This window comes from Oncorhynchus keta, chromosome 32 (assembly GCF_023373465.1).
Source record: "Oncorhynchus keta strain PuntledgeMale-10-30-2019 chromosome 32, Oket_V2, whole genome shotgun sequence".
NCBI classification, from domain to species: domain Eukaryota; kingdom Metazoa; phylum Chordata; class Actinopteri; order Salmoniformes; family Salmonidae; genus Oncorhynchus; species Oncorhynchus keta.
The window spans coordinates 4,220,859-4,238,301 of record NC_068452.1 but is presented as its reverse complement, the minus strand read 5'-3'; the positions used below and the strand labels follow the sequence as shown (position 1 = coordinate 4,238,301).

Sequence of the window (17,443 nt, the reverse complement as noted above, 5' to 3'; positions counted from 1 at the left end):
GTTTCCAAATCTGCAAAGATATCATCTGTGAGTGCCACAGAACTGATGCTACAGGCAAAACCAAGATGAAATTTCAAACAGGAAATGCCCCAGATTTTGAATGCGCTTTGTTCCAATGTCTCCTTATATGGCTGTGAATGCTCAAGGAATGAGCCTACACTTTCTGTCGTTTCCCCAAGGTGTCTGCAGCATTGTGACGTATTTGTAGGCATATCATTGGAAGATTGACCATAAGAGACTACATTAACAGGTGCCCCGCTTGGTGTACTCCGTTGCAATTATTGCGCAATCTCCAGCTGCGTGTATTTTACCATGTGGTTCAGAAGAGAAACCAAACTGCCACGAATTACTTCTCATCGAATAGACATGTGAAAAACACCTTGAGGATTGATTCTAAACAACGTTTGCCATGTTTCTGTCAATATTATGGAGTTAATTTGGAAAAAAGTTTGGCGTTGTAATGACTGAATTTTCAGGGGTTTTTCTTAGCCAAACGTGATGAACAAAACAGAGCGATTTCTCCTACACAAATAATCTTTTTGGAAAAACTGAACATTGGCTATCTAACTGAGATTCTCCTCATTGAAAACATCCGAAGTTCTTCAAAGGTAAATGATTTTATTTGAATGCTTTTCTTGTTTTTGTGAAAATGTTGCCTGCTGAATGCTAGGCTTAATGCTATGCTAGCTATCAATACTCTTACACAAATGCTTGTGTAGCTATGGTTGAAAAGCATATTTTGAAAATCTGAGATGACAGTGTTGTTAACAAAAGGCTAAGCTTGTGAGCGAATATATTTATATAATTTCATTTCATTTGCAATTTTCATGAATAGTTAACGTTGCATTATGGTAATGAGCTTGAGGCTATAATTACACTCCCGGATACGCAACAGGTTAACATAATCACTAGATAACTACACATGGTTGATGATATTACTAGTTTATCTAGCTTGTCCTCCGTTGCATATAAATCGATGCGGTGTCTGTTAATTTATCTTTGAATCACTTCACGCCTACTTTGCCAAACGGGTGATTTAACAAGCGCATTCGCGAAAAAAAAGCACTGTCGTTGCACCAATGTGTACCTAACCATAAACATCAACGCCTTTCTTAAAATCAATACACAAGTATATATTTTTTAAACCTGCATATTTAGTTAATATTGACTGCTAACATTAATTTATTTTAACTAGGGAAATTATCACTTCTCTTGAGTTATGTGCAACAGAGTCAGGGTATATGCAGCTGTTTGAGCCGCCTGGCTCGTTGCAAACTGAAGACCATTTCATCCAAACAAAGACAGACGTCGCCAAACGGGGGATGACTTAACAAAAGCGCATTTGCGAAAAAAGCACAATCGTTGCACGAATGTACCTAATCATAAACAATGCTTTTCTTAAAATCAATACACAGAAGTATATACACTGCTCAAAAAAATAAAGGGAACACTTAAACACAATGTAACTCCAAGTCAATCACACTTCTGTGAAATCAAACTGTCCACTTAGGAAGCAACATCGATTGACAATAAATTTCAAATGCTGTTGTGCAAATGGAATAGACAACAGGTGGAAATTATGGGCAATTAGCAAGACACCCCCAATAAAGGTGTGGTTCTGCAGGTGGTGACCACAGACCACTTCTCAGTTCCTATGCTTCCTGGCTGATGTTTTGGTCACTTTTGAATGCTGGCGGTGCTTTCACTCTAGTGGTAGCATGTGACGGAGTCTACAACCCACACAAGTGGCTCAGGTAGTACAGCTCATCCAGTATGGCACATCAATGCGAGCTGTGGCAAGAAGGTTTGCTGTGTTTGTCAGCGTAATGTCCAGAGAATGGAGGCGCTACCAGGAGACAGGCCAGTACATCAGGAGACGTGGGGGAGGCCGTAAGAGGGCAACAACCCAGCAGCAGGACCGCTACCTCCGCCTTTGTGCAAGGAGGAGCAGGAGGAGCACTGCCAGAGCCCTGCAAAATGACCTCCAGCAGGCCACAAATGTGCATGTGTCTGCTCAAACGGTCAGAAACAGACTCCATGAGGGTGGTATGAGGGCCCGACGTCCACAGGTTGGGGATGTGCTTACAGCCCAACACCGTGCAGGACGTTTGGCAGTTGCCAGAGAACACCAAGATTGGCAAATTCGCCACTGGCGCCCTGTGCTCTTCACAGATGAAAGCAGGTTCACACTGAGCACATGTGACAGTCTGGAGACACCGTGGAGAACGTTCTGCTGCCTGCAACATCCTTCAGCGTGACCGGTTTGGCAGTGGGTCAGTCATGGTGTGGGGTGGCATTTCTTTGGGTGGGCCGCACAGCCCTCTGTGCTTGCCAGAGGTAGCCTGACTGCCATTAGGTACCGAGATGAGATCCTCAGACCCCTTGTGAGACCATATGCTGGTGCGGTTGGCCCTGGGGTCCTCCTAATGCAAGACAATGCTAGACCTCATGTGGCTGGAGTGTGTCAGCAGTTCCTGCAAGAGGAAGGCATTGATGCTATGGACTGGCCCGCCCATTCCCCAGACCTGAATCCAATTGAGCACATCGGGGACATCACGAGATCCCTCAGGAGACCATCCACTACCTCATCAGGAGCATGCCCAGGCGTTGTAGGGAGGTCACACACTACTGAGCCTAATTTTGACTTGTTTGAAGGACATTACATCAAAGTTGGATCAGCCTGTAGTGGTTTTCCATTTTAATTTTGAGTGTGACTCCAAATCCAGACCTCCATGGGTTGATAAATTTGATTTCCATTGATCATTTTTTAAAGAAAAGTATTTAATAAGACTATTTCATTCATTCAGATCTAGGATGTGTTATTTTAGTGTTCCCTTTATTTTTTTGAGCAGTGTATATTTTCAAACCTGCATATTTAGTTGAAAGAAATTCATGTAAGCAGGCAATATTAAACTAGGGAAATTGTGTCACTTCTCTTGCGTTCATTGCACGCAGAGTCAGGGTATATTCAACAGTTTGGGCCGCCTGGCTCGTTGCGAACTAATTTGCCAGAATCTTACGTAATTATGACATAACATTGAAGGTTGTGCAATGTAACAGCAATGTTTAGACTTATGGATGCCACCTGAAAGAAAAAACGTTTTCGAAATGATAGTTTTCAGATTTGACCATATTAATGACCCATGGCTCATATTTCTGTGTGTTATAATATTATAATTAAGTCTATGATTTGATAGAGCAGTCTGAGCGATGGTAGGCAGCAGCAGACTCGTAAGCATTCATTCAAACAGCACTTTCCTGCGTTTGCCAGCAGCTCTTCGCAATGCTTCAAGCATTGCGCTGTTAATGACTTCAAGCCCATCAACTCCCGAGATTAGGCTGGCAATACTAAAGTACCTATTAGAACATCCAATAGTCAAAGGTATATGAAATACAAATGGTATAGAGAGACATAGTCCTGTAGTAACTACAACCTAAAACTTCTTACTTGGGAATATTGAACTCATGTTAAAAGGAACCACCAGCGTTCTCATGTTCTGAGCAAGGAACTTAAAACCTCTTAAGGTTACCCCTTACTTTTTCGAACATTCTGTTAAAAATCGCGCAACATTTCAGCATCCTGCTACTCATGCCAGGAATATAGTATATGCATATGATTAGTATGTGTGGATAGAAAACACTGACGTTTCTAAAACTGGTTAAATCACGGCTGTGACTATAACAGAGCGTGTGTTTCATCGAAAAGCGCAAGAGAAACTGATCACCGAAAACTGGGAAAAATATCCATGCGCCACTTGCATGTATTGTCTATGGGAAAGCAAATGACATGGGGCTGAGATTGCAAGTCCTACAGCTTCCACACGATGTCGCTAGTCTTGTCAATTGCCTGGGCTTTGTTTCTTGGTCAAACAAGTAAGCGAGAGCCCATTCCTTCCGGTCTCCGACAGGATGTTTTGGAGGAGAAATTTCCGACCATGATTTGAAGACGTGGAGCTATTGAATACACATCGCCCCGTGATCAATTTGATAGATTATTAACGTTTACTAATACCTAAAGTTGGATTACAAAAGTATTTTGTGAAAGTTTATCGTCAACTTTTTTAATTTTAAGAAATGACGTTGCGTTTTGAAACAGTTTTTTCCTGGATCACACACATTTCATAGATCGATATTTAGGGTATATATGGACCGATTTAATCGAAAAAGAAAGACCCAATAGTGATGTTTATGGGACATCTAGGAGTGCCAACAAAGAAGCTCGTCAAAGGTAATGAATGTTTTATATTTTATTTCTGCGTTTTGTGTAGCGCCGGCTATGCTAATTATTTTGTTTACGTCCCCTTCAGGTATTTCGGGGTGTTGCATGCTATCAGATAATAGCTTCTCATGCTTTCGTCAAAAAGCATTTTAAAAATCTGACTTGTTGGCTGGATTCACAACGAGTGTAGCTTTAATTCAGTACCCTGCATGTGTGTTTTAATGAACGTTTGAGTTTTAACGAGTGCTATTAGCATTTAGTGTAGCGCATGGCTAGATGGGACGCCTGCGTGTCGGGTGGGCTTAAGAGCTGAAACAGATGAAGCTTTTTTACATGGCACATATGGCACTTTTACTTTCTACTCCAACACTTTGTTTTTGCATTATTTAAACTAAATTGAACATGTTTCATTATTTATTTGAAGCTAAATGGATTTTATTGATGTATTATATTAAGTTAAAATTAAAAAAAAGTGTTCATTCAGTATTGTTGTAGTTGTCATTACAAATAAATAAATTAAAAAATATATTTAAAAAATAATAATTCAGCAGCAGCTTTTTTTGGTCCTCCAATAAATCGATATCGGTGTTGAAAAAAAAAATCATAATCGGTCTTCCTCCATCCTGGATGGCAGGAAGCTTGGCCCCAGTTATGTACTGCACCATACACACTATCCTCTGTAACGCCTTATGGTCAGATGCCGAGCAGTTGCCATACCAGGCAGTAAACGCAACCGGTCAGAATGCTCTCGATGGTGCAGCTGTAAAACTAAGGATCTGGGGACCCATGCCAAATCTTTAGGGGGAAATGTGTCCATCAGGAAGTCCAGGATCCAGTTGCAGAGGGGGGTGTTTAGTCCCAGGGTCCTTAGCTTAGTGATGAGCTTTTTGGGCACCATGGTGTTGAACGCTGAGCTGTAGTCAATTAACAGCACGCTCACATAGGTGTTCCTTTAGTCCAGGTGGGAAAGGGCAGTGTGGAGTGCAATTGAGATTGCGTCATCTGTGGATCGGTTGGGGCGGTATGTACATTGGAGTGGGTCTAGGGTATCCGGGAGGATGCTGTTGATGTGAGCCATGACCAGCCTTTCAAAGCACTTCATGGCTAACAACGTGAGTGCTACGGGGCGGTAATTATTTAGGCAGGTTACCTTCACTTCCATGGGCACAGGGACTATGGTGGTCTGCTTGAAACATGTAGGTTTTACAGACTGTCAGGGAGAGGTTGAAAATGGCAGTGAACTTGCCAGTTGGTCCACGCATGTTTTGAGTACGCGTCCTGGTAATCCGCCTGGCTCCGCGTTTTTTTTGAAAATGACCTTTTTAAAGGTCTTGCTCACATCACTACCGAGAGTGTTATCACACAGTCGTCCAGAACAGCTGGTGCTCTCATGCATACTTCAGTGTTACTTCCCTGAAAGCGAGCATAAGTAGGCATTTAGCTCATCGGTTGCCTGTAATCCATGGCTTCTGGTTGGGATGTACGTACGGTCAACTGTGGGGACGACGTCGTCAATGCACTTATTGATAAAGCCGATGACTGAGGTGGTGTACTCCTCAATGCCATTGGATGAATCCCGGAACGTATTCCAGTCGGTGCTAGCAAAACAGTCCTATAGCGTAGCATCAGCGTCATCTGACCACTTCCGTATTGAGCGAGTCACTGGTACTTCCTGCTTTAGTTTTTGTTTGTAAACCGAAGGATAGAATTATGGTCAGATTTGCCAAATGGGAGGGCGGGGTAGAGCTTTGTAGTATCCATCTCTGTGTGTGGAGTAAAGGTGGTAGAGTTTTTCCCCCTCTGGTTACACGTGACATTTAAGTTTGCCGGCATTAATGTCCCCGGCCACAAGGAGCGCCGCTTCTGGATGAGCATTTTCTTGTTTGCTTATCATTCTTATACAGTTGGTTGAGAGCGGTCTTAGTGCCAGCTTCGTTTTGTGGTGTTAAATAGACGGCTAGTAATAATATAGATGAGAACTCTTGGTAGATAGTGTTGGGAGTCTGGAGTACTTTGAAACTTGTTTGAAATTGTTATAGGAACATTATTTACACAAGAGACATGAGGTATGCCATAATAAAGCTTAGGAGGGGCTGAGTACAGGGAAAACAATCACATGTGACAGTACTGATAAGGGGAGAAACCGTTGAAGGCTCATATCATAGCTTCTTGTCCTGCCGGTGCATGCAAAATCCCGCCAGCTCTATATTATCCATGTCGTCGTTCAGCCACGACTCAATGAAACATTAGTTTTTACTGTCCCGTTGGTAGGATAATCTTGATCGTAGGTCATTGATTTTATTTTCCAATGATCACACATTGGCCAATAGAACGGGATGGCAGTGGGGGTTTGCTCACTCGCTTATGAATTCTCAGAAGGCTGCCGGAACTCCTCCCCCCCTTTCTCAGGCTTTTCTTCATGCAAATGACAGGGATTTGGGCCTGCTGCCGAGAAAGCAGTATATCCTTTGCATCGGACATGTTAAAGAATACAGCTGTTATGATGTCCAGAAGTTATTTTTCTGTCATAAGAGCAGCAACATTATGTACAAAATAGGTAAGTTAAATGCAAAAAAAAACCCAGATCAAAATAGCACAGTTGTTTTAGGAGCACGTAAAACCATCCCCCCGCCGTCATTCTACCTACTACAATGACAACACACCTCCAGGCTGTGTAAGGGCTATTTGACCAAGGAGGAGAATGATACAGTGCTGCATCAGATGACCTGACCTCAACTCAATTGAGATGGTTTGGGATGAGTTGGACCACAGAGTGAAGGAAAAGCAGCCAACAAGTGCTCAGCATATGTGGGAACTCCTTCGAGACGGTTGGAAAAGCATTCCAGGTGAAGCTGGTTGAGAGAATGCCAAGCCTGTGCAAAGTTGTCATCAAGACAAAGGGTGGGTACTCTCAACAATCTCATTTGTAACACTTTGTTGCTACATGATTCCATGTGTTATTTCATAGTTTGTCTTCACAATAATTCTACAATGTAGAAAAGAGTCAAAATAAAGAAAAACCGTTGAATGAGTAGGTGTGTCTATACTTTTGACTGGTAATGTATATAATAGATGTCTCAATCATAAAGGCTTAAAAACATGGCAAAGTAAGAGTGGTTGTCAGTGTTGCACTTAGTGGAGTATGGAGGGCAAAACACTTAACACTGGGTCGCAAGGATACATCCAGATGAATATCAACGTGAGACATCACTTGAGAAATAGAAATGGATTTAAAAAGTCATTTTAAATGTCAGACACTAAAGAGAAACCATTGATTTCATACTGAATACTTCCAGTTGAGATTTCCCACACCGTTTCATCACTGAGATATGTGGAAACATACAAAAGCCTTCGAGTAATAACAACCCCTGTTTACTGGTACAAGTTGATTACTATACGGGCAGAACAGCAGCTTGTTGCTCGCGCCACAGTGGGAGAGGTTAGGAGAGGTGGTGTTTGTGGCTCACACGTTCCATTTCCAGTGTTAACGTGTCTGTTGTGAATATGCAAAACCGTGTGAAAGAAACCCAGAGAATGTCTGTTGGCTGGTGAGAGAGTTGGTGTGAAATACGTTAATGTTATTCAGAGCGAGTCAAATAAGTCACTATGTTAGGGAAGAAAATCGACTAAGTGAGCAGAAAACCCAATTTTTCTACCGAGATGACTAATAGATTGATTTCTTGTTTGACAGCATGTATGTTTATTTATTGCCCCCACCCCCCGAGGGAACAACAGAATTTAAATGAGACTTCAAAGTTCCTAATGTTCCTCCTACCGTGTTTATTGAGGTTGGGCTCCATGTGGGAGGAGTTTCCAGAGAGGCTGTCCATGGAGTTGGAGTGGGTCCACTGGGACAGACGGGACTGGGGCTGGGGAGGCTCCTTCATGGACAGGCCCCCCACCTCCATGCAGTTTACATTCATGTTTGGATTGAGTCCAGCTAAGAGAGAGAAAACATCTAACATTGAATACACAGCTCAACACAAACCAGATAGATAAAAGACATTGCAGGGACTTATACTGACGTATTTAAGGCTTACTAGTTATACAAACAGCTTGTTTGCGAGAGATGTAGAGAGAGCGTAGGGGCTGAAGGAGTGCGTGTGTGAGTGACAGTGTGAGTGCTGGACTCACAGAGGGGGTAGGGGCTGTAGGAGTTGGGAGAAGACTGCGGCTCTTTGGTGTGCAGGTCGGAGAGGCCCGGTGCCTGGGGGTGGCCTGGGAACGAGTCCAGGGCTGATTTGCCTTGGCCGGGGTGCAGGCCGGAGTGAGAGCCGGGGGGCTGCTGCTTCATCAGCAGGGCCTGGTACAGCTGACGCTGGTGCTGTTGGATCTGCTGCTGCATGTTATTGATTGTACGTGCAACCTGGAGGGGGGGATTGAGAAAGAAACAGAACAGGAGAAAGAGGGGGACAAAGGAGAGAGAAAGAGTGAGGGCATAAGGTTACAATGACCAAGACCAACAGACCGTGGCATGACTTCTACAATCAGCACCTCATCAACAGTCACTTATCTGCTGGGAAAAGACTGCCTTTAGTGCAGGCGGTTCCCAAACTAGGGGTCTATGAAAATGGTTAACACTGAATTGATGCTATAGTTAGCAATCAAGAGGAAACTGACTGAAAGACTCAAACTCTCCACTTTATTCTCTCCAAATGGACGTTAGCTTTGAGGGCCGAGGTGCATTGACTTAGCTGAAAATAAAACATGTCTCCTTGCCTATGTAACAGACATATTTGGGAAACTGAAAGCAATCATGCAGGGCAAATAGGGGGAAAAAAAGGATACAGATGAGTGACCAAATCAGCGAAATCCGTTTGTGATCCTGGATCATTTGACGGGTCGGTAAGTGAAATGGAACAGCTGACCGAGCTGCGATGTCAAATCAAAGTTTGTTTGTCACGTGCGCTGAATACAATGCTTACTTACAGGCTCTAGCCAATAGCACAAAAAAGGTATTAGGTGAAGAATAGGTAGGTAAAGAAATAAAACAACAGTAAAAAGACAAGCTATATACAGTAGCGAGGCTACATACAGACACCGGTTAGTCAGGCTGATTGAGGGAGTATGTACCTGTAGATCTGGTTAAAGTGACTATGCATATATGATGAACAGAGAGTAGCAGCAGCGTAAAAATATGGGTTGGGGGGCACACATCCAGGTAGCCATTTGATTACCTATTCAGGAGACTTATGGCTTGGGGGTAAAAACTGTTGAAAACCTTTTTGTCATAGACTTTGCACTCCAGTACCGCTTGCCATGCGGTAAGTAGAGAGAACAGTCTATGACTGGGGTGGCTGGGGTCTTTGACAACTTTTAGGACCTTCCTCTGAGACCGCCCGGTGTAGAGGTCCTGGATGGCAGGCAGCTTAGCCCCGGCGATGTACTGGGCCGTACTCGCTACCCTCTGTAGTGCTGCTGCTCCAGTTTCAACTACCTGTCCCAGACCTGCTGTTTTCAACTCTCTAGAGACAGCAGGAGTGGTAGAGATACTCTTAATGATCAGCTATGAAAAGCCAACTGACATTTACTCCTGAGGTGCTGACTTGCTGCACCCTCGACAACTACTGTGATTATTATTATTTGACCATGCTGGTCATTTATGAACATTTGAACGTCTCTACCCGGCACAGCCAGAAGAGGACTGGCCACCCCTCATAGCCTGGTTCCTCTCTAGGTTTCTTCCTCTCTAGGTTTCTTCCTAGGTTTTGGCTTTTCTAGGGAGTTTTTCCTAGCCACCGTACTTCTACACCTGCATTGCTTACTGTTTGGGGTTTTAGGCTGAGTTTCTGTACAGCACTTTGAGATGTCAGCTGATGTACGAAGGGCTTTATAAATACATTTGATTTGATTTGTAGTGCCTTGCGGTCAGAGGCTGAGCAATTGCCATACCAGGCAGTGATGCTGTCGATGTTGCAGCTGTAGAACCTTTTTAGGATCTCAGGACCCATGCCAAATCTTTTTAGTTTCCTGAAGGGGAATAGGCTTTGTCGTGCCCTCTTCACAACTGTCTTGGTGTGTTTGGACCATGATAGATGGTTGGAACCTGAAGCGCTCAACCTGCTCCACTACAGCCCCGTCGATGAGAATGAGGGCGTGCTTGGTCCTCCTTTTCCTGTAGTCCACAATCATCTCCTTTGTCTTGATCACGTCGAGGGATGTTATTCTGGCACCACCCGGCCAGGTCTCGGACTTCCCCCCTATAGGCTGTCTCGTCATTGTCGGTGATCAGGCCTACCATTGTTGTGTCGTCTGCAAACTTAATGATGGTGTAGGAGTCGTGCCTGGCCATGCAGTCGATGTGACCGTATGTTGCAGACAACGCATACACGGGTCACTATTGAGGAGTTTCGGTTCCTGACTCAAAAGGAATACCGCGTCGTCTCCCTCCAAGAATTACAACTCATAATACGCCGATTCAGTGCGTTCGTCTGCATTAAAAACAAATATCGATCCAGGTTGGATGTGACAGGACAGATGAGGTGCGCACTGCTGACCACACCCCTCGACTTTGAGAAGCGCAGACGCGACATGCATCAAGCACACCTCATTAGTGGTGGTGACATAATTTATCTTATGTCAGACTCACTTGTAATTGACTCATAGCCCCACATTAAAAGTATGTGATGGTGAGTTGAGAATACAAAACAGAAATACTGTCAGAATGTTTTGCAATTGACTGCCATGGCCCCAATTTAGTGTCTTCAGATTATTTTACAGAAGTTCTCAATTTGCAAGAAAAAAAGAAGAAGAAAAGGATCCAACCACACAAGCAACCAACTTCTGTAACCACTTCTCCATACATTCTAGAGAAATAGCAAGTTTGAGCAACTGGAGGTGCTTTTGACAAACACATTTCCCCTGACTCACACGCAACTTTAAGTCAGCATATCCGGTCGAGTTCAACACTAATCGTAAACAATACAATATATAGCACATATCTACAGTATTATAGATTCTTTAAATCGTCATTTCTAACTTTGTCAATGATCAAAAACTGTGCACGCTGATTATTTTTGCAGATGTTGTAGCTTAGACCCGATTTTGATATTATCTTTGGTGTTTGAGTTGTGCCTGCCATTGGTTGAGACTACCAGGCTCTTCAACACAGGGTGGATGTTCTGAAATGGGAATACATTTTAAAATGTCAACTTTCAAAATGGTAGCAGGTCCACACATCAGAATGTTGACTTGAATGGGATATATCAGTTGTTTTACATTATACTTTAAGTCTTCCATAGGAAACAGATAAATGGCTGTTCTATTATTTGTTTTATGTTGACATTCAATGGTGGGTGGACCAGCAGCCATCTTTGTCAGAGCAATTGGAAGTAAACATTTCAACTCAAATGTCAATGATATACCAGCTAAATTGCACCGGTTTGAAGGGTTATATGTCCATTCTGTTTCTAGGATTGAAAAGACACACCTCGATTTCAAGAGCATGCCGTCTCAATCGATTGCGAGCACAAAAAAAAAAAAAAACTCAGATGACGTCATATCGTGTCTAAGCTACAACATATGCCCGAAATGCAAAAACAAAAACACTAATTTTTTTAAAAATATATAATCAATCGAGGTTATGAGGTTTTAGATAAACATTAGAGGATGTAATTTTTTTATACTTGACATTTTCTCTTGAAATAATGAAATAGTTTGTAAGCTTTTAAATGATATCACGCTCAACAGTTTATCTTTTCCAGTGATGAAGACATGGATGGAAGTAGGTAGGGTATGCAAAATGGGTCAACTTTGAGCACATCCATCTTCTCACTTTCTGACAACTTGTACCATGGGCAAATATGTATGGAAAGTTTAGTTCAAAATCAAAAAGTGATTGTAATCAAATGGAATGACCCAGAGGGTCACACAGTGATGAGAATGTATAGGGGTTGAAACAGGGGCCTCTTACTTGCTGCTCTTGTTGTCTGATGGGGCCCGAGACGTTGCGCTGAGCTTGCATCATCTGCTGCTGGATTTGTAAACGCTGGTACGCCTAGAAACAGAGAGAAAGAGAGAAAGAAAGACGGAAAGAGTCAATGCAAGAGAGCGAAAGGCAGAGAGAGACGAAGAGAAAGAGAGAAAGGGTCATCACCTTATCCAAAAGACTCTGGGGTACCCCTGAGGGTGTCCAAAAACAATACAATAAGAATAGCCCATCCTGCCTGGTTCGGTGAGTACGAACCCTGTTTCTAATGCAGACAGGCCCATCCTGTCTGGTTCGGTGAGTACGAACCCTGTTTCTAATGCAGACAGGCCAATCCTGTCTGGTTCGGTGAAAACGAACCCTGTTTCTAATGCAGACAGGCCAATCCTGTCTGGTTCGGTGAGTACGAACCCTGTTTCTAATGCAGACAGGCCAATCCTGTCTGGTTCGGTGAGTACGAACCCTGTTTCTAATGCAGACAGGCCCATCCTGCCTGGTTCGGTGAGTACGAACCCTGTTTCTAATGCAGACAGGCCAATCCTGTCTGGTTCGGTGAGTACGAACCCTGTTTCTAATGCAGACAGGCCCATCCTGCCTGGTTCTGGGAGTACGAACCCAGTTTCTAATGCAAACAGGCTCATCCTGCCTGGTTCTGGGAGTATGAACCCTGTTTCTAATGCAGACAGGTTCATCCGGTCTGGTTCAGTTAGAACGAACCCTGTTTCTAATGCAGACAGGCCCATCCGGTCTGGTTCAGTTAGAACGAACCATGTTTCTACGGCAGACAGGGGCCTTTGGCTTGTACTCACCATTTGCAGTTGCTGAAGTTGGTACAACAGGGTCATTTGTTGAGGGTTTATTGGTGAGGTTAAAAGTGCAGGGTTCAGACCAATGTTTTTTGCGGCAAACTGCAAGAGCTGTGCTTGAACCTGGAGGGAGGACAAGGAGACAGATGAGAGTTGTTCAGAACATCTCAAAATATCTTAAAACAATAGAGTAAAGCAGTCATGGAGAGAGCCTGGGGCTGGGGAACAGAAAACGTGGTGTGTGTGAACGGAGAGAAACTTGGCTGAGGCATAGTGTGTGTGTGTGTGTGTGTGTGTGTGTGTGTGTGTACCTGAGGGGTGAGAAACTGAGGCACTTGAGCCCGTAGATTAGGCTGGGAGGAGCCGAGAGGCGGCACTGACGGCTGAGGAGGCGGCTGCTGCATGGCCCGGGATAGTGCTGCTCCACTACTGCCCAACATTCCACTCTGCATCTAGACACACACACAAACACGAGAGAGGAAATTACTAAATGTCAATAAGAGTTGACATGGCAATCACTCAATCCACTCATTCTCTCCAGACAGTCGATGAATAGGATGTCCCTCACAATACACAACTCTGGCTCACACAGTCTCAGAGAAACCACAAATAAAGACAAGCTATTTCTCCACCACTTCCCAAATCATCCAGGGTCCATTTGAAAGAAAATAGTTGAAAACCTAAGGTCTACCGCATTGAACCACTGACCAATACTGGAGAAACTGGCACATTTGGAATGCATTCAGTTGGATTAAATGGTGATTGCGTTTAAATGATATTGCTGGGGGCATTTTTTTGCACTATGCCAATAAAGGAAAATGGGACTTATGTAGTAAAGAGAATTATGTTCAGTGTCAGACAAGAAGTTGCTCAATTCAATACTGTTATGACAGAGTTACAGTGCTTTGTTGGGCTTTCAAGGACTCTTATGTTCTATAAAGGACTCGTATTTCTACGGCAGCTCCTTTCTGTAAAGTTGATGATCCAAAAACTATGCCATTTCAATGGGCTCCGCAGGCAAGGTTACGGACGTAACGACCCTTGAGAGAATGGTGGAGAGCTGAATGGAATTCTCAACTACGTTCAAAGTGTTTTCCATTTAGTGTCGCATATCGAGGCCCCTCTATTCTCCAGCTCCTGGCAATGGGTTCATGAAGTGTGTGTGTGTGAGAGATTGTAATGTAAGCACGTGTGTGTGGTTGTGTATGTGCTACTGTATACTTATCTACACTCAATGTGTTTGTGGTTATGTATACATCTATTTGTGTGTGTGTGTGTGTGTGTGTGTGTGTGTGTGTGTGTGTGTGTCACAGACAGGACCTGAACCAACGTTTTAACCGTTAGCCATAATAGGGCAGAGGTTGACTCTAATCGCAGGAAGGGCTACCTCATTAAGAGACTGAGGTACAGCGCATGCATCCCCCCCCCCCCTTACCTGTCTGTTGTTCAAGTTCTGCATGTTGAGCCCCGGGGAGCCCAGGGCCAGCCCAGGCTGAAGGTTGTTAATCAGGGGGAGCTTCAGGCTAACGGGAGAAGGCAGAAACGGTGAGGAGGGGGCGTCGTCTGACAGACCACCGTCCTGGAGCCAGGGAGGAGGGGAGACAAGATCAGTCAGTAAATCATTTCAGTTAAATCAATCACTTTTGTTTGTGTATGGCACCGCTTTACAAAGGACACTGTCAACTTCTCGTAATCCCAATCGCAGTAATAAGAAAAGGTGGGACTGAAACAAGACCCCTGTATTTTCACCATTCATAGGCACGTGCGTTTGTGGTTTAATCCTTCGTCAATGGACATGTCTTTCACTAGCTGTCTTTCTATTGGACATGACGGCTGTTGATTCCTGGATACAATGCTAGTGGCATTCATATAGTACCTTGTCTAGGAATGGGCTGCGGTCCGAGGAGGGGTCTTTGGAGAGGGCCTGGGGACGGCAACCCAACGGCTTGTTCATCCCGTTGTTGTAGTCAGACATGCCCATGCCCCGCTTGTCCAGTTCAGTCTTCTTCTCCAACAAAGCGCCTTGGGAGAGAGGTCAGATAAATATGGAATGCGCATACACAGCAACAAGCAGAAACACGTAGATGTGCACCCACACACACACACAGGGAAAACCTACTCATGGCCTGGTCCAGGTTCATGTCGTTGCTCTTCAGAGCCTCCTCGGCAGGATCCCTCTGTAACACAATGGCAACACGAGACACCAAGTCAGTGACAACTTCAACTACACAATACACTGACTACATGCATTTAAATGTGGGGATTCTGAAACAATTTGAAATCATTTCAAATACTTCATATCTGTGCTTGACTGAAATTGCCTGGTTTAAAGGACAAAATAATTATCCCAAAACCTTACACACCACCCCCCCCGGCACTCCAGGAGGCTGGAGCAAAAGTAGTTGAAATATATCAAATAGTATTTGAACCCAGGTCTAATTCTGACATTTCAAAACTAATCACATTCATACCGGGAAGCCCATGTCCGTGAGCTGCTTGATGAGACGGTTCATGATCCAGGCTTCGTCTGGCTGGTTGCCCATCTTGCCCTTGGGCGGGCCCTTCTTGGGCGGCTGGCCCCACGAGTTACAGGAGGTGCTGCTCTCCTGGGAGGCGGGGCTGTTCCACATGTCTCCGGCGTCAGCATCCCATTGGCCAGAAGACATGCCCATCTCCTCCTCCCTCCCGCCTCCCCAGCCGTCTTGCATAGATTTGGGGGCTGGAAGAGGAGCAGTGCAGGGTAAATGTCCTGGATATGAATACCAAGTAAAAGTGATTTAGTAAGTGCCTTGTTGTAATATAGCTGGTTCATTGAAATCTGACTGTAGTGCCCAAACAGTAGTATCAAGCTAACCTTAGTATCTGTGTTTCTGCTGTACCAGTATACTGCAGTCGAGTCTAACCTTAGCACATAGACAAGCAAGCATTTCACTGTACCATGTGACTAATACACTTTGATTTGACTTTTGAATGCTTGCAAAGATCAAGGACAACCCCTTTGCATGCAATTGGAATGCAACCACTTGGTGCCAGTATTGTCACACAAGTCCCTCCTTTTCTTGTCTGCCTTCTAGTATAAAATTTCATGCAATAGCAGAAATAGCAGTGACACCGTGTTCTTCAAGACATCTAGAAAAGCAAATCTTTAACAGAAGCTTTCAGGTGCTTACAAACACAATAGAGTATTTTTTATTTACTGATGAGTGAGTGTTGACCATGTTTGTACACCATGGCGTGTGGGCCTAACCTGGCTTGCAGGGTGCAGGTCCAGAGGGTCCGTTGTTGCCCCTCCTGTAGGGTCCATTGGGCTCGTGCCCCCCATCGCCCCAGCCTCCAGGAACACCGGGGGGTTTGCCCCAGGCAGAGGTGCCGTTGTCCACTGCAGGAGAGGGGCCAGCGGGTTCCCCCCATGCCATTTCTGGCTTGGGCTGCTGGACACTGGGCAGCTCCCCCCAGCCTGGGAGAAGAGAGGGAAGGACATATTTAGAAATGTATGCTTTAAAGTGATGTTTGCGTCACTTTATTGCAAGTATATTCACTTACAAGACCAGCAAACAGTGATCAACAGACATATTGTTAGCAGTTGCAGTCTGGCAGTCTAGTTTTACTGCCAGCCAACTGGTTCCATTACTGATGAAAATGGAACCATAAAACTACTGAGGAACAGTGTGTGCTAGCTTCCATTCATTCACTTGCACTACACCCCGTTCTACTCTCAATCCTCAGGCTTTTCCTCCTTGTAAAACAGTGAGCCAAGTTGTTACATGTTAAATCAGGGGCAGTATGGCTGTGTACCAAATGGCACCCTATTCCCTATATAGTGCATTACTTTTGACCAAGGCCCTTTGGGCTCTGGCCAAAAGTAGTGCACTATATGGAATAGGGTGCCATTTTGGACGTAAGCATAGGTTGATGCGGTGCCATGATGCTGCTATATATAGTCAGAGTGCTTTCAGCCTACGACAGAAGAGTCCGGCCAAGAGAGAGGGCGAGAGGAGGCAGAGGAGGAGGAGGACGGCCGTGACTGTTTAACTCCTGGCCCAGCTCCCAGACCCTCTTGTCTGAGCTGGCTGAGTCCACGGAGGAGCACTGTGAGCAGGCAGACCAGAGCAGTGTGTGCCAAGCCTGGCTGATCAGTCTCTGGTTACTCGGGTTGTACACAGAGATAAACAGCAGGGGGCACTGGTCTCACTCTCATCCATAACCTTTCAGCGAGAACAGTGCCAGTCAGCTTTCACTGAAGCGTTTGTCTTTCACTGAAGCGTTTGTCCATGGCCTTGAAAAGCCATGGCACTGTGCATGTTCTACAATGCTGAGCGATTAGTGCTTTTTAAGGTCGGTTCGGATTCTACACATTTTCAATTCCAATAATTTAATAAATGCACTATGCATTATGTGGGTTGAATGCTGCAACATAGAATAAAACAATTAATAAAAGTCCCATGATGGTAGTGACTGCCCATTAACTGCTTATGAACCTTCATTCACATG

The 17,443-nt window shown here is 44.5% G+C and overlaps 1 protein-coding gene across 5 annotated transcripts in view; it reads right to left on the bottom strand.

Moving 5' to 3' along the window:
- The window catches only part of LOC118364834 (trinucleotide repeat-containing gene 6C protein), a 67,287-nt gene that overhangs the window by 12,301 nt on the left and 37,543 nt on the right, over positions 1-17,443 (bottom strand). For 3 of the 5 annotated variants that reach the window (XM_035746578.2, XM_035746581.2, XM_035746580.2), the window contains 10 exons: positions 16,200-16,409; positions 15,424-15,701; positions 15,072-15,129; positions 14,829-14,974; positions 14,388-14,531; positions 13,264-13,404; positions 12,956-13,075; positions 12,132-12,215; positions 8,354-8,585; positions 7,995-8,159 (listed from right to left, as the gene is read on the bottom strand). In XM_035746578.2, the coding sequence (XP_035602471.2) occupies positions 7,995-8,159; positions 8,354-8,585; positions 12,132-12,215; positions 12,956-13,075; positions 13,264-13,404; positions 14,388-14,531; positions 14,829-14,974; positions 15,072-15,129; positions 15,424-15,701; positions 16,200-16,409 (1,578 nt within the window). The remainder of the gene's footprint in view (positions 1-7,994; positions 8,160-8,353; positions 8,586-12,131; positions 12,216-12,955; positions 13,076-13,263; positions 13,405-14,387; positions 14,532-14,828; positions 14,975-15,071; positions 15,130-15,423; positions 15,702-16,199; positions 16,410-17,443) is intronic. The other 2 variants (XM_035746579.2, XM_035746582.2) reach the window with 1 other exon arrangement.